Raw genomic sequence first — 26,028 nt, forward strand, 5'->3', positions numbered from 1 at the left:
AGTTTTGCTTAAGAAAGCCCACTTTCGCAGTTTCACAGGAAAAAAGGCCAAGGGGAAACAAAGGAAAATCCTTCTCTTATCTCTAGAAAATGAGTTTCTGAAATTGCAGTCTCCGCAGGACAGATAGATTTTTTTTTTTCAGTCCTCATAATTTATGCAATCGTCTTGCAGGAATAGATAATAACTAATATAAAACCCAGAACTTAGAAACCATTTTTATTGTACTGTGATTTGAATCTTTTTAAAGGCAGAGTGATTTAAAAATAATGGAAAAAAACACATTTTGATGTAAGTGACCAATCACAAAGCATAGACATGTAATGGCAACAATTGTATTTTTTCAGCCTGGAATAGGAACTGTCAGCATTTTTGCAAATTATGCAGTGGTAAAGCCGAGGATGCCCGTTGGGCCACCCACGGAGATGCTGCAGGGAAAGAGATGCCTGTGGGAACAGCATCAGTACCACGCTGCCACCGTTGTTTCCTTCCGCTGTGTACTAACTGAAGTTCCAGACTTATTTTCTTTCTCCTTGATAAATAATTCGAAGGAAGGGTTGTGGGGAATCAGAGTTCCAAAAGTATTGCCACAGAGAAGAGCAGACTTGTTTATTGGGCTGAGGGAGGCAGCATCATCGTAAGGTAGGTCCCTGCCGTCAGCTGAGTGGCAAAGGTAATTATGAATTTAAGGATATGTCAGCCAAACTGTTGTATGTTTAAGCTTAACTATAGCAACTAAGTTAATACGTTGTGTGTAGTGTAGGACTGAGGTATGTGAAAGAAAATCATCATCTTGGATGAAACCTGCTTGTAGATCAAGGGAGGAGAATGAATTTCCAGAAACTTGGATCTTGGGCATTCTCTGTTGCTTTGTGCATTTTGTGTGAACTATGAAAACTCAGCCTGCAGGATTCACTGTTAAAGTGCCAAGTTATTTTAAGATGTGCCATGTGCTAGAAGATTTGAAAATTTGAAGATTTTTCTGTCACTTATTAAAGGCTCTGGAAATACTTGCAGTGAAGACCTGTCTCAAACATCTTTTACCATGGAATTCCTTACCTGACTTTGGTCTGTCACTTCCAAAGATAAGGGACTGAACAGGTCTCAGAATCTACTTATTTTGAAATCTCTACTTTAAGGCACCCAGTTTTTTTTTTCATTTTTTAAAGATTTATTTTATCTATTTGAAAGGCAGAGTTATGGAGAGAGAAAAACCCAGGAGCCAGGACCTTCCTTCAGATCTCCAATATGGGTACAGGATTCCAAAATGCTTATTCCACCTTCTTGCTGTTTTCCCAGGCATATTAACAGGGATTTGGACTGTAAGTAGAGCAGCCAGAACACAAACTGAAACCTATAGGGGATGCCTGTATTGCAATACCCTCACTTTTAGTTATAGTTATTTTTAATTATAATTATTTATACTTACTTGGAGACTCTTTGTATCTTTGATACTTTTCAGAACTAATGCAATTTCTATTCTAGCAATTCAAGAAAAGGCAAGTTTTAGGACAGCATCTGCTGGGCCTTGCATCTGAATTCTGAATTCTTATTGACAAAAATATTTTTTAGCCAACAGTTGGTTACCCAAGTAAAGTTGTCAAGCAGTATGCACATAAAGTGATTCTTAATATAAAATCTAAAAATTGCTAAATTTGGCAGTTGATACAGGATCAAAAGCTAATGTAAAAGAAAAGAACAGTTAAGTTTGAAATGGGACATATCAAGGAACTTGAAAGTCCTACCTTCTGTATTCTTGCAGGACCTTCCCTGGTGTTTTTGTAATGAAGGTCAGTGGTCCATGTCAGGCAGAAAGCTAGCAGGCGCAGTGATTGGATGTGTAACTGTGTTTTGTTTGTTCCATATAGTGGTTTACAGTTTAACAACTTTCTAAAAAGACTTATTTGTTTTTATTGGAAAGTCAGATATGCAGAGAGGAGGAGAGATAGAAAGATCTTGCTTCTGCTGATTCACTCCCCAAGTAGCTGCAATGGCTGGGGCTGAGCCAATCCGAAGTCAGGAGCCTGGAGCTTATTCTGGGTCTCCCATGTGGGTGCAGGGTTCCAAAGGTTTGGGCCATCTTCTACCACTCTCCCAGGCCACAAGCAGGGAGCTGGATGGGGAAGTGGGGCCACTGGAACATGAACTGGCGCCCATATAGGGTCCTGGAAACTACAAGGCAAGGACTTCAGCCACTAGCCTACTGCACAGGGCCCAATATTTTAACAACTTTTGACATAAACCTTGGGACTTTTATCTTCTGTGGGAAAATCAGGCAGTTGGCAGCATTGGCTCAACACTGTTATAGGGCAGTGGGAAACTCAAGGACAGCTGCCATTTTAGATGAATGCTGAGCTGTCTTCCATCCTACCTGATTTTCTGTCTGGCTCATGACTAGGTTTAGATTCATGTTCCCTGTATTTTTGTGGCCATTGTAGTAGCAAGTACTGCTGCTGCCCTTCTTTGTAACCTCCCTCCCCTCTCTCTCACCTCATCCCACCTGCCCCTTTTTGCAGAAATTCTAGTGCTAAGTTTACACTTTTGGCTTAAGGCTTCAACGCATAAATGCAAAGGCTCCAGACAAGCACAGAATCTTAGCTGTTACTGTGAGTCATTGACCTTTGTCGAGGAGGATTGCATTAAATCTGAAGCTGGTGTGGGCCAGGAAGGAGAGGAGAGGGAGCAGGAGTGCACTGAAGTGCAAAAGGCACTATCCAGAGACTGCCACCCAAGAGCCAGGATGGCACAGACACCACCAGGACCTCCACCACCCTCCCCACTTCCCCTGGGAGGAGTGTCTTAAAAGCTGTATTAACATGCGAGTGAGATGTGGGGGATAACTGGAAGTGAAGCGTCTGGAAGCAAGTGTCAGCAAGATGAAATAGGGCCGACCACAGGAAATGCCATGGGGTGGAAAATTCGCTCTTGGGAAGGATATTTGTGCAGAAATTCCATAGCTCTGCAGAGAGTGGTACAAGCAAATAGACATGCCGTTCTAAAAACAGAAGAACCTGGTATGGCCCTTCCTGTCAAGTCCTCAAGCTCACTTTGTGCACCCAGACATGACAGGAATGGCAGGGACTAATTTGTCCCAAATGAAGATACCTTCCTTCTGTTTTATTCCCCTCTCTCAAATGTGTGCTGACATTTTAAAATCCTTCCTATATTGCATCAATTTGTAGTTCTATAATCAGAGCTGTTGCAGGCTGAGTTGTTAGGAATTTGTACTTAGGAAAGCTAGAGCTTGATCCAGTGCTTATTAGCATTTTGAAAGCGTGGTCCATTAGGATCATGCTACTTATATTACTTAAATCTGATTCAGCCTGAAGAGACACAATGTAAGAGTTGTGGCCAAAATAGATAATACCGATCCAAGTGTGGAATTAAGCTAAAAACTCTTTCCATTTTCACATAAATGAATAGGATTATGTGCTCCACAGATGGTGTTTCAGTTCCCTCTGTGGGATCCATTACAATAGTGTATTTCAATGCAAGTTGTAGATTTTTTTTTTCTGGGTAAGTCATTTACTCCACCGAGGAAAAGCTCAGACAAGCATTGCATCATGGATTTTGAGTGTTAGCACTTCCTCAAATAAATATTCATTGGAAAAATCTAAAGTCAGCACCACAAAAGCATTCAAAAAACCGCACTCAACAAGGACCATAGACCCTTAGTAAAATTGCAGTGTTTATGCTATTTTACAATTTGTGCGTTCTTTCATCTTCTGCCTTCTTGTGTAGAGAGAGAAGGCCCTTTGCTGCTATGTGGAAGCTTTCACATGCTCTTGTTTTTAAAAGAGCTTTACTGGGATTCAATCAACAGAAAATGAACTACTCATATTTACATGTATAATGCAATACTATTGCATGATTTCCTTCTCTCAGTCATGATTGGAAGCCACATGTTTTCTCACAGTCCCTTCGTTATTCCTCCCATCCACTCCTGGCCATGCCCCTAATGTTCAGTCGATGTTCTATCGCCTCTATATTGATTTCTATTGCCTAGCACTTCATGTAAATGGGAATTTTGAGTATGTTCTCTCTCTTTTTTTTTTTTTTACTGGAAAGTCAGATATACACAGAGGAGAAGAGACAGAGAGGAAGATCTTTCATCTGTTGATTCACTCCCCAAGCAGCTGCAACAACTAGAGCCGAAGCCAGGAGCCTCTTCTGGGTCTCCCACGTGGGTGCAGGGTCCCAAATCTTTGGGTCGTCCTCAACCGCTTTCCCAGGCCACAAGCAGGGAACTGGATGGGAAGCGGGCAGCCAGGATTAGAACCGGCACCCATATGGCATCCCGGCATGTTCAAGGCGAGGACTTTAGCCGCTGTTGCGCCAGGCCTGAGTATGTTCTCTTTAAGAGTCTCATCTCTTTCACTTCACACAGGTATTTTGAGATTCATCTTCAGGCATTTTTAAAAATTTCTTTACAATGAATGTATTCAAACTTCTTCCTTTTAGCTTTTAAAAAAAATATGTTGAGTGCTTTGTTGTTATTTGCAGTCATCTATAGAACTGCAGAATTCCTTTTCTCTTGCCTAACAGTATCTTATTACCTTTCAATGGTTCTCTACCCCTCCCTCCTCCTCCGGCCTCTGGTAACCACCATTCTATTCACAATGTCTATAAACTCAGCTTTTTAAGGTTCTCTATGTAGATAAGATTGTAGGGCAGCTGTCTCTCTGTGCCTGGCTTATTTTCACATAACTTAATTATCTCCATTTCACAGATGACATGATTTTGTCCCTTTTTTGGCTGAATAATATTCCATTTTGTGTGTATGCCACATTTCTTTAGCCATTCAGTTGGTCAAGTTGATTGGTGATTTTTGTTCTATTCTCTTTTAAATTTATGTTCACAATGAAAAACGGTTAGTTTCTAGGATACAAGTCTTTTATAACTTTGGTCAAATAAATCCATAAAAGCATTTTTATGCTGTTATGATTTTTTGTAAGACTGATTTATTTTGCTTGAAAGTCAGAGAAAGAGAGAGAAATTGCATCTACTGATTCACCCCCGAATGATCTCACTGGCCAGAGCTTGAATGATCCCGAGCTTACAGTCAGGCGCTTCTTTTGGGTTTCCCACATGGGTACCCAGCCCAAGAACTTGAGGCATCTTCTGTTTCCTAGGCATTAAGGGAATGAACCAGTATGTGAGAGATCTCTTTCTTGATCTTTCCCTCTCTTCTCTGTTACTCTGACTTTCAAAAAAAATCTTCATTATTAGCGTGGCTACTTCTGTTTTCTCTTGTTGAGTATTAGCATGATTTACCTGTCAAAATCTTTTATTTGCATTTTATGTTTAGAATATATTTATTATAAGCAGCATATAGGTTCCAGTGTCCATTGACTGACATTGTAGACCTCAAGTCTCCATTCACCGAGATTTTTGCTATCATTATTTGGCTGGAGTAGTTGTCCAATTATTTCTGTTCCTCTTCTGCTCCAGTGCCCAATGGGCTGCCATATTCTCCATATGCATCATGGTCTGTGTCCGCTGCTCCACCTTTTTCAACTTGCAGATTGACCCAAGGACCCAGGCCAGGTGACCCAAGCTCTGCCAGATTTTCCGCCCCTGGAGCTCACGAACCTGGCACCCACTACACAGGTGGGTCCCAGCACCTAGGGCAGGCAACCTGAGCCCTGCCAGTTCCCCCGCCTCTCACAGAGGTGCACAGCAATGACTTCAAATCAAATTTGGAATATGTTCACTATCTCAAAAGTACCCAGTACTCATTAGCCATTCTTCTACACTCTCCACAATTGCTGCCAGCCCTACAATCAACTTTCTGTGTATTTACAGTTGCTTATTGAGTATCTTATGCAAATGGAATTTTCCAGTGTGCTGTCGCACTATTTTGTTCATGCCACAGCTTTCAGTCCCGCTTCCTGCTAAATGTTTATTGGGGTGGTGGACTTAGTATGACATACTCTGCATTGAGTTCCTGCTCTGTCACCCTTGTTTTTACCATCATAACTAGCAATGTGCCAGGTACATCAACAGGCATTATATTGAAAGAAGAGGTACTTCCATTTCATATTTTTCAAATAAATATAATAGAGTGGGCTGCAGGGTAGTGTTTGGACATATGAGAATAAAATCATTCCTGGCTGTATTGAACTCTTGCAACAGCAATTAGATTTTATAAAGACTTGGCATAGGGGCTGACACGATGGGTAAAGTCACACCTGGATACCACTTAGAGTCCTGGCTCTTCCACTTGTGATCCAGGTCCCAGCTCAAACACCTGGGAAAGCAACAGAGGCTGGTCCAGTTGTTTGGAGCCCTACGACCCATGTGGAAAAATCTGGAAGAAGCTCTTGACTCCTGGATTCAGACCAACCTAGCTATTGCCATGTGGCCTTTAAGGAATGATCCAGCAGAAAGGAAATTCTTTCTCTCTCCCTCTGTGTGTGTGTATTTCTTCCTGTGTAATTCCACCTTTCAAATAAATAAATAGATACACATATATATTTAAAATAAAAGGACTTGACATGTACATAGGCTCACACAAAAATATAGGGAGGATGAGAAAGTTTTCCTTAAAACTAAAATTTCTGCTTTCTCCCTACTCTCCCTTTGATTGTTCAGACTCCCAACCAAGTAGTACACCTGCTTTAGTATCTGACCCAGCCACACTACTGTTATCCTTTCTGTACCTGTTCTCCAAGGACTTATTTAAATACCCATTATAAGTTGTGGTCTAGTGAGATGAGTGAAGGAATACTGGAACATTTTATTCCATTTTTCCATTTTGTCTGAAAAATGCGGTAATCATATTAAGTAAAGGAACATTTAACTCCATCATTCCACGCTAGTCTGCTGCAATGCACACAATAAAATGACAAAACAAGATTGTGACTTGTGTTTTTAGTCATAATGTTAGGATAAAAGAAACTGCTGAGGGAGCATGCATTAGCTGGAAAGGTGGTGTTTCTGTGCTATTTTTAAGATGCACTTTGATCATAGAAACATTTTCCAAATTGATTTCAATGAATTTATTAGCTTGTCTGCTCTAAAGACAATAGTTACGTGGCGTGTTTAGAGATATGATTGGTTTATAAAGGACTCTGTTGTGTGCCTACTCTCCCATTCACTTTATGCCATCCTAAGGTAAAAAAATCCAAAGGGAAATATATATGGAGAAAACCATTGAACATAGCTATTAAAAGCATTGAAGTCCAGTATTAAAACCAGCCAAGCATTAACACGTGAAAGGAATGAGCCCATGGCATTGGTGATGGGATTTCAATGGGTTTAGGAACTAAGGTTGAAATAGGAGCCTAATTAGGGATGTGCTCAGGGTCACCATGTCAGTCCTCACCTGTCTGTCAGACAGACAGCCTGTCCAGAGCTTTCACTTCAAAGACACGGTCTGTTCTTCTCATCAGCATCTCGTACCTCCCACTTCTGGAAGGAGAAGTTGCTGTGGGTGCCTCTTGCAGCTGGACGCCTCTGCAGCACTGTCCTACACATGGGTTGAGATTCAGCTTCTCTCTGGCCTCTAAATAAGGCTTCTGAAACTCAGACTATGGCATTTAATTATTTTTCTCAAAGGAAATTGGAAAAAGGAAATCATGGTAAATATACCATCTTTGCTGGGGCTATCTGTTGTAGTTGAGCGTTTACAAAGCAGAAAAGGGCCCAGCAGAGTAGCTTAGTGGCTAAAGTCCTTGCCTTGAATGCATCGGGAACCCATATGACTGCCGGTTCTAATCCTGGCAGCCCCACATCCCATCCAGCTCCCTGCTTGTGGCCTGGGAAAGCAGTTGAGGACAGCCCAGAAATTTGGGATCCTGTGCCCACTTGGGAGACCCAGAAGAGGCTCCAGGCTCCTGGTTTCAAATTGGGCAGCTCCAGCCATTGCGGCCCCTTGGGGAGTGAATCAATGGACGGAAGATCTTCCTCTCTGTCTCTCCTCCTCTCTGTATATCTAACTTTTTAATTTAAAAAATTAAATGAATCTTTTTTTAAAAAAAGCAAAAGAAAAGTGTGCCAAAAGGGGAGAAAATGACCATCTCTTGCCTTTGATGGGAGAGCTACACTTGTAATGGGTCCTTTGTATTGTTCTCGAGGTTCAAGGTGTTGAATATTTGCTAAGGCAAATCTCTTCCCCTTATTCTTCTCTATTTCCCCTTGGAATCTTCTAATTCTACTAATTCCTATATTTAACCTTTTGTTGCCCATGTGAAGCTTGTTAGTCATGAAGCTTCATACCTGGAGTAGGTGACCTCCGAAGCTGCATGAGGGGAGATGTGGTTGAGCCAGGGGTGTGGCTCAGCAGGTGTCCTACATGCGATCTTAGCCACAAGGCTGAGAAGCTATCAGCAGGTGTCCTAAGGGGTGTCTGTCACCACATCCAGGCCCGCTGGTGTTCCTCCCACTTGATGACTTGGGAAAGCAGCAAACAGACTTCCTTGGTCTACTCTGTTCTTTGTCATGTCCCTTTCCTTCTTCTAATTGTATCAGCACTTGGGATGCAGGGCTGATGGTGAGTAGGAATAGTTCCGAGTTGGTGAGAAAATGTGTGAATCTGAGATGGCATTTGTGTAACAGAACATGATGCTGTGTGAAGACTGCATGCCATGGAAGTGGAGTTTTGTGTTCCTTCATTGTAGCATCCAGCAGCCTGACCTTACTTCCCATAAATGAGATCATTATTTGACTTCAGGCTTCAACGCACAGAGGTGATTCCATTGGCTTTAGTTTAATTAAGGAAAAAATCGTTAGGAAAGCAGATTCCCCCTTCCAATTTCTAATTAACTTACAGGCAAATTTGTTTTCTTCTATTGGCTTGTACTCATTTTTCCCCTGGACTTTGGCCAATGGTCACTCAAGGTTTTTTTTTTTTGTTTGTTTGTTTCATTTATTTGTGTTTTTTAAATCTAGATTTAAAAATTACTGTCATTTTGTTTCATTTAATATAATTTATTCGATTTTTTGGACTCATTTAATACAACGCAAAGTTTGCACCATCAGGAATCAAATGTGAAACCTTGTGTGCTATTATTTGCAGTGTTGGAGCATTCTAAACAGGTCTCCTTTGATTTCCCACAAAAGCAATGTACTTATCCATCTAGGAAGTTAACAAAATAAGAGCAGTGTGGTGAATTGGGACCCCAACACTTGCATTTCTGACTCAGAATTTTCTGGAGCGTGTGTCTATTGTGCATTTGTTTATTCTCTTGAATGAATGTGATCTTGCTGTTGGAGGAAAGGTACCCCGCCTGCTTGTTCATTCTCTCCTCCTTCCCTGGTTTTCTTGCATAACACAGACGGTATCATCTGAAGTTACCTTGGGGTTCATAGCCCTCCTGAGTGCTGATAACACCCCACAAAAAAGTAGTCCGTGGTGACAGAGAGGATAGGCAAGCAGTGATAAGGAAGGTGGGTAGTGAGGACATGAAAGGCCGAGTAGTAAAGCAAGGCCTACCTGCAGATTGCCCAGCATGGTCCTCACCTCGCAGGCCCTGTCCAGGTCAGATGAAGCCCAGGAGGCTCTGAGGGAATCCAGCTTCCCAGGAAGGCACAGATTTTCAGATTCTCAAAGAGCAGGACGCATTCTTTTCCTAAGTGAATGCATAAATGCATGCCTAAGATACCTGAGCAAACAAAAAAGCATTTTATTACTATCTGCTTGCCTAAGACATTAATATGTGAAATAATTCTTTAGTATAAAATAAATTGGCAAAATAAAATAAAATAAATTGGCAAAAACTCAGATGGGAAGCACACACACACACACCCCCCAATATCAAAATTTGAGAATATGGGTGATATATCTTTTCCAGAAGCCATCCTATCCAGATTATTTTGTGTTGTTATTATTATTAAAGATTTATTCTACTTATTAGAAGTCAAGATTAGAGACAGAGAAGAAAGAGATTTTTTTTTTCATCTGCTGATTCACTCCCCAAATGGCTGCTGAGACTGAGCCAGGCCTGAGCCAGGAACTTCTGTCTGCCATATGGGTGCAGGGACTCAAGCACTGGGCTGTCTTCCTGGGCTCTTCCAGGTGTATTAGCAGGGAGCTGGATTGGCAGGTGGTTGTTGGAATGCTGGCATCTCAAGTGTATGGCCCTACTTGCTATTCCACAATGCTGCCCCCAACCGTGCTTTTGTTAGAGAAAACAAACAAACAAACAAAAAACCTTTTGTTAGAGGGGGAGAAAAAAACTCTTCTTTCAAATTGGAAATAAATGGTACCTAATTTTTAAACTTCTGGAGATATGCAAATAGAATTTTAATTGTTTCAATGCTTTGTAGGAGGGAAAGTTTACAAAGGTGGGGCTGCAGGCTGATTACAAATTGTCTGTGGCAAGCACAGCTGCCACCGGTATTGGGCCAATATCATCATGTCTCCTGCTAGATTTATAGTGACTGCCACACTGTCTGTAAGGTATTGAGTCTGTATGTGTGCATATGCTAACACATAGCCCAGTGTGCTACCACATCGGAAGCATGCCCTGGGCAGTCAGACTCAAGCCTTCTGTCACATTAAATTGTGCAGCATTAGACTACAGTATTTTTCTGACTTTAGATTCGTGCATGTCTGAATGATTAAGAGGGAACAGTGCAGAGCTATGACCTTACAAAGGAAAAGCCACATAGAGATGGAAGAAGACTGTGAACTCTTAAGTTCCACACGTATCTGCTTAACTCAGCATCATAAGTCAACATGCTGCAGGGACAGTGTGTTAGTGTGTAACAGGCGGGTTCTGCTTTTAATCACAACTAAATATGTAATTATATGAATCAAATATTATGAGGTTGCTAAGCACTTCTTGGAACTCTGGTGCCAGAAAACTGTGCCCTGGCCCAGGGTTCCAAGCTAACCACGCCTGGCATCCTTCACCCAATTGCCTGTGTTCTATAAAATTACTCTGCTGACAACAGGTAAGTTTGTACTCCCTGAAACGGATGGTCCCTTTATTCTCTCTTGGTTTCTTTTATCAGATATTCTTTTTTTTTTCAATCAGATTTATACTTTTACATATAGTGATTCTTAACTAATTCTCAGGATGAAGACCTATGACCTTAAGTTAGTCCCAAGATCTCTACTTTTCCTGTTGCCCCAAACAGTACCCACAAACAGAACTTGACATTTCCATTTTCCCTCTTGCTTGATGTTGCTTTCTTATCACATAAAGCATCTTTCCCTTCTATCTCTTCATGTGTGAGACTGAGATCTTAGACGAGATCATCATTGTTGGTCCAGTTATTCATATACACTTAGCATTTCTTTGTATACACAGTATACATTGGTGGCTATGTCGTATAAAAATATTTTAATGATATAGAGATATTTTTCTTACTGAGTAGAAAAGCAGTTTTTAAATAATTATGATTATGGGAATTTTTTAAGAAGAAAAACATATAAGAGAAAATCCTGCAGGGTTCTATATGCATAACAATGTTATTAGTTTGTGAAACGGGAAGTGAGGCTGAATTTATTCATTGTTATTTCGTTTGTTTTGGATGGTAAACTTCTGTGTTACTTTTGTAATAAGGCGTAACTTAATACGCTGTTTATCTAAAGCACAAGTGATCTTAGGATACCCTTAAATAAGATTGTAAAGTAGTTGAATCCAAAATTCTTCCAGATTGCCCTCATACTTTCTCATATGTGCAGGTCTTTTAGAGAACATTTAGCCAACAGATGAGGCACTAGGATGGAAGAAAATGCTGGTGTTTAGCAGTGTAGGTTTGATGTCCCTTTCCATCAGCCGACTGAATGTTGACTTTGGAAATCATCAGACTGTGTGTTCACTCATGTTTGTAGAGATGTCCCCTTGGCAGCAAGGGTTGAGTCGACCCTAACAGCCCTGACAGTAAGGAAACTGAGGCTGTATATTCCCCCAAAGACCTGGCCTGCCATTTAAAAAAAAAATATTCTCCCTAGGAGAGAGAGTGTGTAATTCTGCTGTGTCATAATTGTGAAAGACACTTTTACAAAGAAGTGTGTTGTTTCCGGGGTATGTGTTACAGTAAAGGGAATTGCTTTTCTCACTCTGGAATCCTGGTTTCATACTGTATGATTTTTTTCCACAAATGTTCCTCCCTAAACAAAGAGGATATATTTGGAACTCATTGATAATTTTTTAAAAATGTGTGCTTGGCAGTTATTCTTGAAACTTCTTTCCTAATTTAGCATGAAGTAGAATTAACTAGTATTAAATAGACGAAATGGAGGAATTTACTTGGAGATATCAAAATGAGGAGAATTGTTTGGTTATGCAGGAGGCTGGGAGAGGTGGAGGAACGGATTGAAGGGAATTATCGGGCATGCATGTTGTTTTTAAGTGACATTTGAGACCGGGATGTGCAACAGCTGTGTTGTTAGCTGTTTTTTTTTCTTATGCCAACTTTCTTTATTTGATTGATTTTCTCTCTGACAGCTCACTGTGCTGATAAATGTGTCCATGGTCGCTGCATTGCTCCAAACACCTGTCAGTGTGAGCCTGGCTGGGGTGGCACCAACTGCTCCAGTGGTAAGTCTCCACCTGCTGTTGTCCGTCCAGGGATGTTTTGCTACATGGGCCCACTTGTCTACAGATTACCCTGAGCCACAGTGTCCCTCTTCATCCAGAGCATGATGCGGATTCGAGTCCAGTGTGTTCACAGAGTTCCTTTTAAACCTCTGCATGTCTTTTATACAGAACTGGTGTTAATTGAGTATAAAAAAAAAAAGAATTCCTGGAAGAAAGGAAATTTTAGTAATCTGGTAACCATACTGTGGTGAATTTGATTGCATTTTTCCAGACTAGCGTCCAGAATTGAGTCTCCTTACTACAGGAAGGCAGTTACAGTAACATAACCATTGTATTCAAACTTCTTGTACTTGTTGATTTATCTTCCATACTTTCTTGATGATAAAAAAAAATACCTCCTGTTTTAAACTCAGAAGTTATAGCAGTATTTTGAATATTTGCATCATTTCTCTCTGAGCTTGGAAACACAGATAGTATACTTGAGAGAAAATTTGGGGAAGAAATATTTGTAATAAATTCAGATTGATGGACAGTGTGATGCTTGTAAAATGAAGTCATAATGTAGAATGTAGTTCATCTCCCTTATATTAGAATTATGATTCCACAATGGTGATATTTTGGTCTCTGAGCAGACTGTACCTCAAACCCTGAAGTCCTCATCATGAGGATTAAATGATGAATGTCTGTAGTACAGTTGCTTTGCTGAGTTTCACAGTTATAACTCATCCCAGCATGCATAATTATGGCTACTTCCTGATCCCTCCATCTCTTTTGCTTCAAACACCATGAGAGGGAGTTAAAGAGGCACTTCATTGTAATATATGAAACACTACATTTGTGAAAAGGAAATCACAGTTTTAAAAAAATTAGTGGGTTCCCATGACAGCATATGTTTATTTTTACTGCTACCAAGAGTTTTCTAAGACCAGTCCAAGAGGATTTCACATTGTCTCTGTAATCTCATGTTAGAAATGTTACTTGTTTCCTTAGGGGCAGTAGTGCTTTATCTTGTTAGCACCACCTGTTTTTGCCCTGGTCAGTTCTTGGCTTGCCCCCAAAGCAACAACTTCCGCAGAAGTCCTTGTGCTGTCTGCGCACAGAACATTTGGTCTTAAAAAGTCTTTATTGTACCTCAAACAGAGAGAGAGTGTGTTATGTGTGTGTGTGTTTCTGCCTTACAAGCTTGTCAGTTCCAGGGCATAGCTGTCTTACAGGGTTTTGTTTTGCTGCTGTTGGAGACAAGAAGGAGAGCAGGCATTTTGTTCACAGGACATAGAGACAAAATGTTGGGGATGTTGGGTTTGGCACAGCTCCATGTTTCTGGCCGACTGACCTCAAATACGATGTTGCTTTCATGAACTTTCAAGCTTCAAACCCAGTTGTGCCTAGACGTCTGGAAGAAAAATAACATTATTATAAACTAGTTGGGAAAGGGAACAGTGGGTGTGTTCCTCATTTGAAAAATGAGGCTGGTTGCTCATTCCAGAGCAGGAGGGATGTGCCCTGGTTTTAGCCCTGTAAGCTTTATCTTCTGAGTCCACAGCCTAGCTCGAGCTCAGGGATCAGACTGATCAGCGCCTGTACAGGCCAGGCAGAAACCTGCATTGGCTTCACACTGTCATGAGTCGACTTGGGACGTCCGGAAACTAAACCCTTGCTTTATTTTGGAGTTAACACCCTTTTGAATGAGTTCTCGAGAATTCTGAAAGCATCTCTTAACACTGGAAGGTAATATTTAACCAACTTTTATTCTTCTCACACCCATATTTTGGCTTTAAAAAGGACAAAAACATACATAAACATCAGAAGGTATCTTAAGCCCCTAATGAAGGGCCAAGAAAAAAATTTTCTGGTACCTTTCTAACCACTCGGAAATGCCACTCGGATTTTTTCAGTGTCAGTGACCCTAATATCAGATGTATCGTTTTGTTTATTCTTGGCCAGATAAGTCCAGAAATAAAATCTCTGCTTTAGTGTCCTACTGCATCAACATTAAGAGGACCTAGTATCTCTTCTTTTTTAATATCTGTTTTGCATTTATTTTAAGGCTGAATTTCAGAGTTACAGAGACAGAGCTACACACACACACACACACACACACACACACACACACACACACACACAATGTTCCATCTGTTGGTTCATTCTGGTATAGTCACAATGCCATGTGTAAGGGTAGACCAAAGACAGAGCCTTGGACTCCATCCACGTCTCCCATGTGGGTGGCCAGAGCCCAAGGACTTGGACTGTCAGCCACTGCTTGTCTAGGCACATTGGTAGGTTTGAAAGTTCAGCAACCAGGACTGGAACCAGAATCACAGGTGGTAGCTAATCCTACTGGGTCCGTATTGCTGCCCCAAAGGGCCTGCTTTCTCAGGATTGGGTGTCTAGCTCCCCTTTTGTATGGTTATTGTTGCTTGTGAATTTGATGAGAAACTGAGGTCCATGGCATGATTGCTTTGATAATTTGACTGCTTGTACCAGTCAGAGCCCTCTCCCCATGCCTTACTTCTTTTGTGCTCAGCCTGAACCCCAAGTCTTTGAGGTTTTCTCACTGTTGAGGTTGCTTAAACCTTCATTCTGGAAAGGTCTGAGAGCCTGCTTGCCCTGCCCTCTTTGGTCGTTGCTGCCATTGACCTTCAATATGTAATGGTTGTGAGTGCCCTACAGCCTCTCTGGCTTCCAGATGAGGGTCTCTAATCACTCTTGTGTAGCAGGAACCCAGTCTGTCCTTGGTAATAATGATCACTCCAGCCACAGAAGTAAGCACCCTCTTCCTTGACATTAGAGCCTACATTGGCCAGTTGGCAATTGATCACTATTGCACACTGCTCTCTGTTTTGTTTCCCTGCTAAAAATATATGGTAGATTTAGGGGACTGACAAACACTTTCAACTACCAAGTTTTCCAAAGAATTCTTGTTGAGATCAGATCCCTGGCCCATGTTCCTTGCTCTCAGTGTATTTCTTGCACAAAGTCCATGCTTTGTTCTCGTGGAATGAAATTATTTATTTCACTACACTCAGACATGCTTTTTAAAAATGATTAAAATGATTTCTTGAAAGCAAACACATATTTTACTATGCCTGGCACCATAATGTGCCCCAATTCCTCTTTCCCCATCCCTGGGTAATCACCAACTATTGGAGGGCAAGGGCCATTTGTGGTTCATCTTGGAGCCCTTTGTGCCTGACATATGATTAGAGTATGGTCAATGTTTGTGCCATGTAATGGGCTGAATCAGCTTTGATTCTGAGCAGGCCATGTTTGTGTTCATATTGCAAGTGTCCCTGGAGTGACTGCCATCAGTGCAAGTCACTGTGTCACATACGGGGAACAAGAGAAGAGTTGAGGATGGGGCTGATCTCAGAAGAAGGATGTTTCCAAGAATGAGCTCCTGTGAGACTCACAGCACATGTTGAGATGGTCACTCTTATTGACCCTGCCTTACAGATAAGAAAATGGAGGCATAGAAAAGCCAGGCAAGTCACCTGGCTTTCTGTGTCTTACAAATGGGGAAGCTAGGCTCATGTCCCATTCAGAGTCAGTGACTCAAAAAAAAAAAAAAGATTTTATTTTCATTGGAAAAGCAGATTTACAGAGGGAAGGGGAGACAGAGAGAAAGATCTTCCATCCATTGGTTCACTCACCAAGTGGCTACAATGGCCAGAGCTGAAACAATCTAAAGCCAGGAGCTTCTTCTGGGTCTCCCATGCAGGTGCAGGTACCCAAGGCTTTGGGCCATCCTCTACTGTTCCCCAGGCCACCAACAGGGAGCTGGATGGGAAATGGAGCAGCAGGGACATGAACCAGCACTCACATGAGATCTTGGCGCTGGCAAGATGAGAATTTAGCTACTAAGCCACTGCGCTGTACCCAAGAGCCAGTGACTTGAATCGTTATATTCTCATGCTTTCTCAAGTGGGAAGGGTTTAGTGAAAGCAGCCAGAGTCAGTAGTGGTGAGCAGAAAAGGGCAGAAGGCCAGGACAGACAACTCCGGACATATGTTAGACAAATCCCCTCAGAGAGATGGAGGGCACACGCACATTAGAGATGATGAATTTATAACGGCATCATCTCGCTTATTATCACTTGCAGGTTAGCCAGGTTGTATTTCTGATCTTTTCCAGGTCTGAAATCCTGCATGTGATTTCCTCGAATGAATTTCTGTGTAGTGCCTGAGAGTTTGGAGTTGCAAGCCCTTTATATCTGTTACATAAATAGTCTAGTAGTACGTTTGTTTTCTAAACCTTTGGGAGCCTGCTTTATGGTTTTCCGTTTCTCTTACGGCTGCAAGGCACAGATGAAGCACCCTCAGTCAGGCTGTGGCCAGCAAACGATTTTCAAATTCTTGTCCCGCAGGCCTTCTGCTTTTGACATTAGTATGAAAGAGGGAGCAAAAAGGAAAATGAATTTTGATTCAGGAAACCCACATTGGAGTTTGTGTAGTCAATGGTAGCATTTCTGGGTAAGTGTACTTAGAAATAGTGAAAATATGCCTTGGAGGGCAATACTAGCTTGCACATTCTGAGGTTCATTGTAAGGAACACTGATGACCTTTCTGTATTTCCAGGCATGCTGTGTAGCGTACAGTGAGTAATAAGACTTTGCCTGCAGGATACTTGAATGGGTGAATCCATTTGGAAGATATTACAGGGCAGAAATTGCCAAGGCACACGAAGCTAACATTGTCGCCAGGAAGGCCTGCCATCAGGATCTATTGATGTGGCACAATAGAGAGATCGATGGAGTCTGAAGAGAGAAGGTCCCCAGAGCCAAGCAAGTCATTAACCTGCCAGGCCAATGTCAGAGTCAACCCCAAATCAGCTTGACAGAGCAGCACAAGTAGGACTAGAAGGCAGATTCACTGATGGACTGTTTAAATTGTTTGATAAAAGTCATGGACCCTGATAATTTTGCCCTTTTTAAATAGTCTGAAAGCTGTAATCTTCTTGGAGCTACTTTCTGGAGGGGCAGAGAAATCACATCACTGCCCCTCCTGTCCTATCCTAGAGCAAGCTTGCTAGCTGCTCTCCTTGGGGAGATGCTTTTGCACCTCCCTTGTCTCCCACTTAAAACAAGTGTCTGCTTAAAATGTCTCACTTCATTGCCTGAGAGCATTAAATGGCACAATTACTGTGCAACAGTGTGAGAAATGTGGCTACCCAATACTTGTTCACAGGCAGTGCAGACACTGGGCAGCGCAGTGATGGGCAGCTCTTATCCTATGGTCCTCACACATTCTGCTTCAGCTCTCTCTCCACACTTGCTTGCTAGGAGAGTCACCTCAGTGAAGCTGGTTTATTGTTTGTATTATTTCATACCACTGATCATAAATAAGCTTGCCAGATGAGTTCCTATGTGATTACGCTGCTTCTGGCCTAAGTGGGGATACTTTGGACATTTCATACCAAACTGATCTATGCAGTCAGAAAAAATAAGGTTGGACTGTTATGTTATTGAGCTCTACTAGTGGCGTATATTTCACTACACATATGTAGTGTATATATGTAGTACAGTATCTGTGTATATGTGTGCACTAAATATGTGTGTGTAATATCTCTGTATCAGAAAATCTTATTCAATGTCAAGTTATAAACTAATCTAACCTCTCCCTTTGGTTACCTCTGCTGCCGCCCAACCCAACGACCATCCTCTCACTATTTGTTACTGTACTAGACTCTGCTTATCTCCCCACTTCCTCTTGGTCACTCTTGTGTTACCTCTCTTTATTGAGATCAGAGCCGTCTCATAAATTCGGCTACAAGGCCTGATGCTTCTCTTCTCAAAAGTCCCCAGATTGTCACACTGTAGTTAGGAGAAACTGAAAATTGCACATGACCTACCACTTGTGCATGGTTTAATGGTTCTGTTCCTTGAGCTCTCCTCATATCACACCATTGAATGTCTACTTGCCTGTTCTGAACACACTGGCACTTAATGTTTCCTCCATCTGGAGTGCCAATGTGGATCAATTAGATCTCAGTCTACGTGCCCTGTCCTCCACACAGAAAGTTAACCCAGTGGTCTCTGTCACATTCCTTCTTATCTTTGAGGGTACTCTATGACAATATTTGATATGTTTACTTGGTTTGTTGAGGTTTTTGGTGTCTTTCCCTCTAGGATCCTAGCCCAACAAAGCCATTGATTTGTCTGTTTTATTCACTACTACCTGATTATCCACTGGTACTCAGGCCTGGGCATGCAGTAGTGCCCAGCGCATAACAAAGACGTGGATACACCAGGAGCAGTAATGGGAGAAAAAAAAAGACTGATTGATACATTGCCTCTCCTTTCAAGACACTTTCCATTTCAAGAGCAGGCTGGACACTAAAGATATGGAGAACTGAAGAACTCATGGAAGAAGTGAATGGAGCACTTCATAGAAAGACATGGTTTGAAGTCCTCCAGTCAAATCTTTTAGAGAGCCAAGTCCCTGTGGCTTTGGGATTCACCTTGACCATGTGCAGTGCAGACACATTTGTCCCCAATGACTTAGCAAGAGACTCCTTGTTCTTAAGCTGGCAACTGCAAGAAAAATATAGAGGGTATGGTTCCATGACTTTAAGGAAGATGTAGGCCCTTGAGCTCTTCCCTCTTCAGAGAGAAGATGGTGGGCCTAGAACTGCTCCACTTCCCATTCAACTCCCTGCCTGTGGCTTAGGAAAGCAGTAGAGAATGGCCCAAAGCCTTAGGTACTTTGCACCCACATGGAAGACCTGAAAGAAGTTCCTGGCTTCACTTTGGCTCAGCTCTGGCCATTATGGCCACTTTGGGGGTGAACCAATGGACAAAAAATCTTTCTCTCTCTCCCCTTCTCTCTGTAAATCCAACTTTCCAATAAAAAAATAAATCTTAAAAAAAAAAGAGTGAAGATGATAGCATCAATAACAAGGCTATCACTGATGAGAGTTGTGGCCTGGTGCTTTACGCCTAAGAATATAGTTAGGAAAGTCATCCTTTATTTGCATGGAGAATGCATAACAATCTTGCAGTCTAAACTTTCCTATATTACTTCTCAAGGTGAAAATAACATATGACAATGAAGAAGCTAGCTCTTAATTTGTACCCAAATGGAGTATGTACAAGATTAAATTAAGCAAAGAAATTCAGACTACAAATTATTTCAAGTCACATAGCAGTGAGGAGAATTTCATTAACCTTTTTAGTCTCCTCTTTTATCAAATAAATAGCAAGGATAACATAGTTGAGTTTTTAAAAAATGTTCATACTGGGAATGGACATATTAGCTCATAAATCTTTATAATTTTTCATATAAACATAGAAGAACCATTTTCTCACTGTAGTAATGTGTTTCCTGGTTGCTTTGCTTAGAGTGAAATAGTGGTATATATATTGGATGCTTCTCTGGAGTCACCAACTACTCCTCATTACCCAAACTATTCAGTTTCCCTGGAGGATCATAAGTGGGGTTTCTACAGATGGTTCATGGAAAAGAAGTTTATTTTGGTGCAAATAATTTGCAATCTTATACATAGTCTTTTCACAATGTACATTTTCTTCATGAACTTCTTGAAGAGTTTTTGAAGAAATTTATTTTGCATCAATAATAGCATCTTTTCGTCTCTTTTCCTTTTGCAGTATCCTTTTAAGTTGTTACAGGGGGATTATACCATCAGTTGACTGAAATTAAATGTGCCACTGTATTTTGTAATCCATTGCCTTGCTGTGACCTTATCTGGTATCTGGTTATTTGTGATTATGTGAAAGAATTTTTAAAAATACAAAAAAACTTTTAAGGCAAAAAAAATCTTGTAGCTTTCATTGTGTAATGAGTAAAGTCACTACCTGTGGTACCAGCATTCCATATGGGTGCTGGTTTGAGTTCCAGCTGCTCCACTTCCCTTCCAGTTCTCTACCAACATGACTGGAAAAGCAGCCGAAAATGGCCCAAGTGCTTAAGTCCCTGCAGGCAAGTGGAAAACCTGAGTGAATCCTGGCTCCTGGCATCAGTCTGGCCCAGCCCTGAATGTTGTAGTCATTTAGGAGAATGAATTAACAGGTGGAAGATTTTGTTTCTGTGTTTTCTCTTTCTCTTTAACTCTGCCTTTCAAATAAATAAAATAAATCCTTAAAAAATGTTTTTTAAATTCTTTACAAAGATAATAGTTGTGCTACCTTCTTTGATCAAAGCATGTTTCACCCATAGACCACCTAGCTGATTTTAAGAGTCTAAGCATTATGTGTGGAGTGAATTAATCCCACTTGAGGTGTATGAAAATGCTAAAGGGCAGAAAATAAAGAAAGGATGATCTTCATCCTAGTTATAAAAGCTATTCCTGTAGGATTAATAGTTGAGGAATGAAATTATCTTAAAATTCGATAAAAACCAAGTGATTTTATCACTCAGTACCATGGCATAACTCTAGTACAGATAACTTTCAAAGAAAGCTTAAATTCTAGTAGGTTTGATTTGAATGACTGTTGTATGTTAATGGGATTCTGTTCATGTATCAATGAAAAGCAACCATTTAAAGAAAGTGGAAACTTGTGTTAGGAACTAGGTTTGTCTATGTTGCAAATTAGTTATTAGATGATTTAGATCATATTGAAATTTAAACTTCTGTAAGATGGGAATACAGTAAATCAAGACATGAGGAAAAGGAGATTGGGAATAGATTTTTGCAACATATAGAACAGACAAGTAATTAGTATGTAAAGTATGTAAAGAACACCCAGAAATCAGTTTAAAAAAAAAAACCCTTGAACTTTGCAGCAGACTAGGAATACAATCAGATAATTCAGAGTCAAGAAAACATTGACCAATAAAAATGTGGGGATGTGCTTGGCTGTGTAGTAATAAGAGAAAAGAATAGGAAAGAACAAGATGTCATTTGTCCTCAACAACCTGGCAAAGGTCAAGGGTGACATTATCGAATACTGCCAAAGGTATGACAGGAGGTTTCTATTTACCCTTCCAATGAGGTTAAATTACATAGTAGCTTTAGACATCAGTTTGACTCTCTTTGGGGTAAAATTTTAATGCATGTGGATGATATGATCCAGAAATTTTATTTCAACTTCTGTAAAATTCATTTACAGTATTTGGAGAAGCACTCATATATACATTCTGGGGTTAAAGAAGTGTTCTTTCAAGGATGAAGTAGACAGCATAGATGAGAGAGAAGGTAACGTGGGAGGTTATCTATGCTCTTAAAACTTTTATAGCTGAAATATATGCAATTCATTCCCTTTATATAGATAAAAGAATTATTAAAAAGAAAACAAAAAATAAAGTGAGAAAATAAATATTGCTAGGTTTAAAAAGGTGTTCTTTTCATCTTTGGAACAAAGAAAATTTGGAAGTTGAAAATAGTGATGTGTGTAGGAACAGCTAAATTTACCAGAAACTGTTAATACAGGGGAGTGCTGTAGAGAAGTTTATAGTACTAAGCTTAAATATTACTGTAAACTGCTCTGTAATTATATATATATATATATTAGCAGATATATCAGTATTAGATACATTTTAATGATATAAACATGTGAAGCAATTCAATATTATTATTGACCACACATGCATAAATGGACTAGCAAGTGTATGTATTAGCATAGCGGTAACGATGCCCATGTCCCAAGTGCCAGGGTTTGGTACTCACTCTGTCTCCTGTTTCTTCCTAATACAGGCCCTAGGAAGCAGCAGTGTTAATGTTAGCTTCCTATAAAGAAGTCCTGCTAGAATGAGGCTTAGAACAAAGAAGAACAAATACAGCTTAGTAAAAATGGAAGATGTATAACCAATTCTTTGATGAAAAGATAAACCTCCACGGAAGCTATGAAAGGACAGTTTTTACTTTGAAAAATCACGTTAACAAACATTATGAAAGGAGAAGAAAGGTTCTGTCTCAGGCCCTGAATTACTGGAGCGGCCCGGGAGGTTGTCTGTACTGATCGTTGGCCCTCTGTCGGCTCCCCGGTGGTTTGCTGACATGTGAAGGACATGGGATTTTTGTGCTTTCAGGGGATCTGGAAAATACATGCTTATTGTTCTTCTTCATGGATGGAGAAGCTTTACAAAGTGGTTTTATTTTTAAAGTGCTTGATGTCCTGAATGAGGAGTTTTTCTTCTGCATTAACAAAGGGAGTGACATACCAAACGCCTTGTTAGCTCCAAGCACAGGGAATGAGATCACAGGGAGATAAAAGACCCCGAGGCATCCAGTTTAGGACAGGGTGTGCATTTCAGGAAGAATCCTGTGTTTCTTGCCTTTGATAAAGCAGGAAATTATTTGGTCCCTTTTGAAAAATGTTCTGCATTTTCTTTCGGGTATGTGTTTGAACCTTTTCTGTACCCTAAAACATGCAGGGTGGAACCTGCTTCCCTATTAATTTGCCTTCTAGACATGGGTTTGGCCATGGATTTGTTAAAAAGTCACAGGGGATCATCACAGCCAAACAGCATGTAAAACTGTATTTTCAAGTCAGTACACTAATCCTAATAGCTAGTTAACATTTATGTATTAAGGGCACTTACAGTCTTAGGTAATTCAAACACAGGCATGGTGGGATTAGCGTGTGTTACAAACTAACATCTCTTTCACCATGACAGGTTGGATTTGAATATTCAGTATTCTGTTCTGCTATAAGAACCTGGTAGTCAGTCAAATATCCCCAACGTGTTTGACCTCAGTATTATCTACAGCTAGGCTTACAACCCAGAGCTGTTGAACCAAGATTTTAGAAATCTTGATCTGCTCAGATCATCCAGTGTTCTTTCATACTTAATCCAAGCGTATGCAGCCGGATCCTTTGTTTGCTGTCTAGTTGCTTAAAAGAAGCATCTATGGTTCAGAATGGTCCCAAGGTTGCTTCTGTGGTCTTAGCTGATACATCATGAGCACAGGTGAACAAATACAAAGTCAAGTCAGTGGAATTCTTTTGGTACCTACTACTTTAGCAAAGTACTCCAGCTACTTGGCTTGTGGTAATCTATTTCTTTGTATTGAAATGGGAGTCACTAAGAAATTCATGTATTTATCATTTTTCTCTTTTACATTTCTGGGCACTACATCTTTTTTTCTACATCAGAGTTGAACTGACAGCCAGGAATAAAATATAAGGTAGCTCCATGTGAAATCATGGGCCTGAGCTTTATCCAGTTGGTTTTATTCAAGTGGGCAAAAAATTCAGGATGTGCCTTTTGCTTCCCAGAGTTACTAGGGAATTTTTATCTTTGAAATGAGCATTATGAGAACCACATTGTCCTTTTTGGCATGAGTGATTCATGCAAGGCAAACAACATGGACCAGAGTCAGGCTTGTTGTGGTTCCAGCTAAGTATCCAGCTGGCGGGTGTCTGTCTGAGGCATTATTTTTCTCGGGGTGAGATGTTCCAGTGTGGTAACCATGGAATAAAATTTCACACGTAATACCATGTGGTTTTTTGTGTTGCTAGTATGTTCTGCCACCCTCATTTTAAGAAAAGAAAATTAAATGTTACCATGGTTGAAGGCTCAGAAACCAGTATTTTTCAGATACATGGTGGCCATAGCTGCCATAGTTGTGTGGCTCTCAAGTGGCCAGGGCACAGGTCTGTCTGATGTTAGCTGGCCATAGCCTCTCCCTGTACTGTCTAGTGACTGAGGAATCCGATAACAAGGTGAACTTGATGGTGAACATCATCTAAGGACAAATGATCTCATCCTCCCTTCCCTCTGTTTTTCTTCATTGCTGAAGGAGTCCTTCCCTTGAGACTATGCATGGATATGCTTTCTTCCTTCCCCCAGAACACCTCTCAGTGTAGCACATCACTTTCCCTCCCCATGTCTTTTAATTTTTTTTTTTTAGAAAGACAGAGAAACTAGCAAACAGATTTAGCTGTGCGCTAGTTCACTTCTCAAATGCCTCTAACAACCAAGGCTATGCTAGGCCAAACCCAGGAACCGAGAACTCACTCAATCTGGGTCTCCCACTTGGATGGCAAGAATCCAAGTAGTTGAACCATCGCTGTGACCTTCCAGAGTGTGTTAGCAGGAAGCTGGAGTTGGGAGCTTTACAATGTTGTTGATAATACCTGGTGTGTGTTTATAACTCTCCCTTCCCTATCCAAACCACACCTCTCTGAATATACCACCATCTGATTCTTTTCACACAGAAAAGTGGGCTGAGACCTTGGAGTAGGTTACTGTGATGTCTTGGGCTTTATTTGCTTGTGGAAGTTGTTGCTCTCTACATCCGTAATAACTTTCATCTATTCAATGACTTTCATCTATTCACCACATATATCATTTTTTGTAAGTATTCATTTGAGATGTGTGGAAGAGAGAGACAAATCTCCCACCCACTGGTTCATTCTACAGACACCCAAAATGGGTTGGAGTGGACCTAAACTAGAGCCTAAAATCCAGTCGCCTGAGCTGGAAGCTGTGCTGAAGAGCCAAAGCAGGTACCAAACTCAAGTACTCCATTTTGGAGCATGACACCGTCACTGGAGTCATAACTACTGGGCTAACTGCCCCTTCAAATACATCATGAGTGCCAGCCATGTGCCAGGTATTATGTAGTCCTAATTTCCAGGTCTGTTCCTCCTAAATCTAATGATGTCAGTGCCATAGAAACAGACGCAGACAGCTTGCTAGCTCTTTTGTTTACGTAATAATGATGATTAAATCATTATCAACTTACAGAGGCACTTCCAATTTGACCATCCCCTGCATTTTATGTTTCCTTTGAGATATATCCTATGTTCTCACTCGTGAGGTCATCTCCTTCGTCCTTTAAAACCTTAGCGCATTACCTAACTGCAGAAGCTTGCAAAATGAACTGTAGTCATTTGCTGCTTAGCCTAAATGGCTCATATTAGATAAAAAAAATTAACTGTGGGTGGGGTATTTACCCAAAATAGATCATTTCAATATTTCGGCTGCAGAATGCTCTCACAAAAGAGCTGGCTCTTTGTGTGTTTCAAGTCTTGTGTTTTAATCCTGATATGTCCAAGTTGCTGTTTTGGGGCATTTCTTTTTAATGTTCTATTACTAAATACCCTCTGTGTAAATACCCTCCATGTATCAAAAGTAATAAAAATACCAACCGTCTTAACTGTAGTGAATACTGGAAATGAGCACCTACAGCTGGTTCACAAACTGTCATGATATAAATGCTCAGCTAAGAGGACTTTTACTAACAATAACAACAACAACAGATTGCTTTTCCCTGGCTACCAAGCAAGATATGCATTTGTTGTAGGAAATTTAGGAAATCTGGTTAATCCAAATGAATGAGAGAAAATTAATCCTTAAGCTCAAGCCCCAGAGAAGCTAATGATATCATTTGCTATAAAACCTTCCATTGTCCCTCCTCTCTTTCTCATTCTCCCTCTTGTCCTCTGGTCTCACACATATTAAGTTCAACCATATGCAGTTGCTGATAATTGACCATTTTTTACCTAAATTAGTGACAGTCCGGTCTGGTGCTTTCTAATATATTGCTAAAATTGAGTCAAATGGTGCATACTGATTTTAATCTGCTCTTTACAATTATGGTATTGCAAACATCCTTCCAGTTCATTAAATATTCT

At 40.7% G+C, this 26,028-nt stretch overlaps 1 protein-coding gene across 1 annotated transcript in view; it reads left to right on the plus strand.

Moving 5' to 3' along the window:
- MEGF10 (multiple EGF like domains 10) overlaps positions 1-26,028 on the plus strand; it is a 145,665-nt gene that overhangs the window by 59,898 nt on the left and 59,739 nt on the right. Inside the window, exon 5 of the mRNA XM_040970225.1 lies at positions 12,399-12,491. Coding sequence (XP_040826159.1) covers positions 12,399-12,491 — 93 coding nt within the window. The remainder of the gene's footprint in view (positions 1-12,398; positions 12,492-26,028) is intronic.

The sequence above is a fragment of the Ochotona curzoniae genome, unplaced genomic scaffold (assembly GCF_017591425.1).
Source record: "Ochotona curzoniae isolate NIBS_2020 unplaced genomic scaffold, NIBS_Ocur_1.0 contig_1, whole genome shotgun sequence".
Classification (NCBI taxonomy): Eukaryota; Metazoa; Chordata; class Mammalia; order Lagomorpha; family Ochotonidae; genus Ochotona; species Ochotona curzoniae.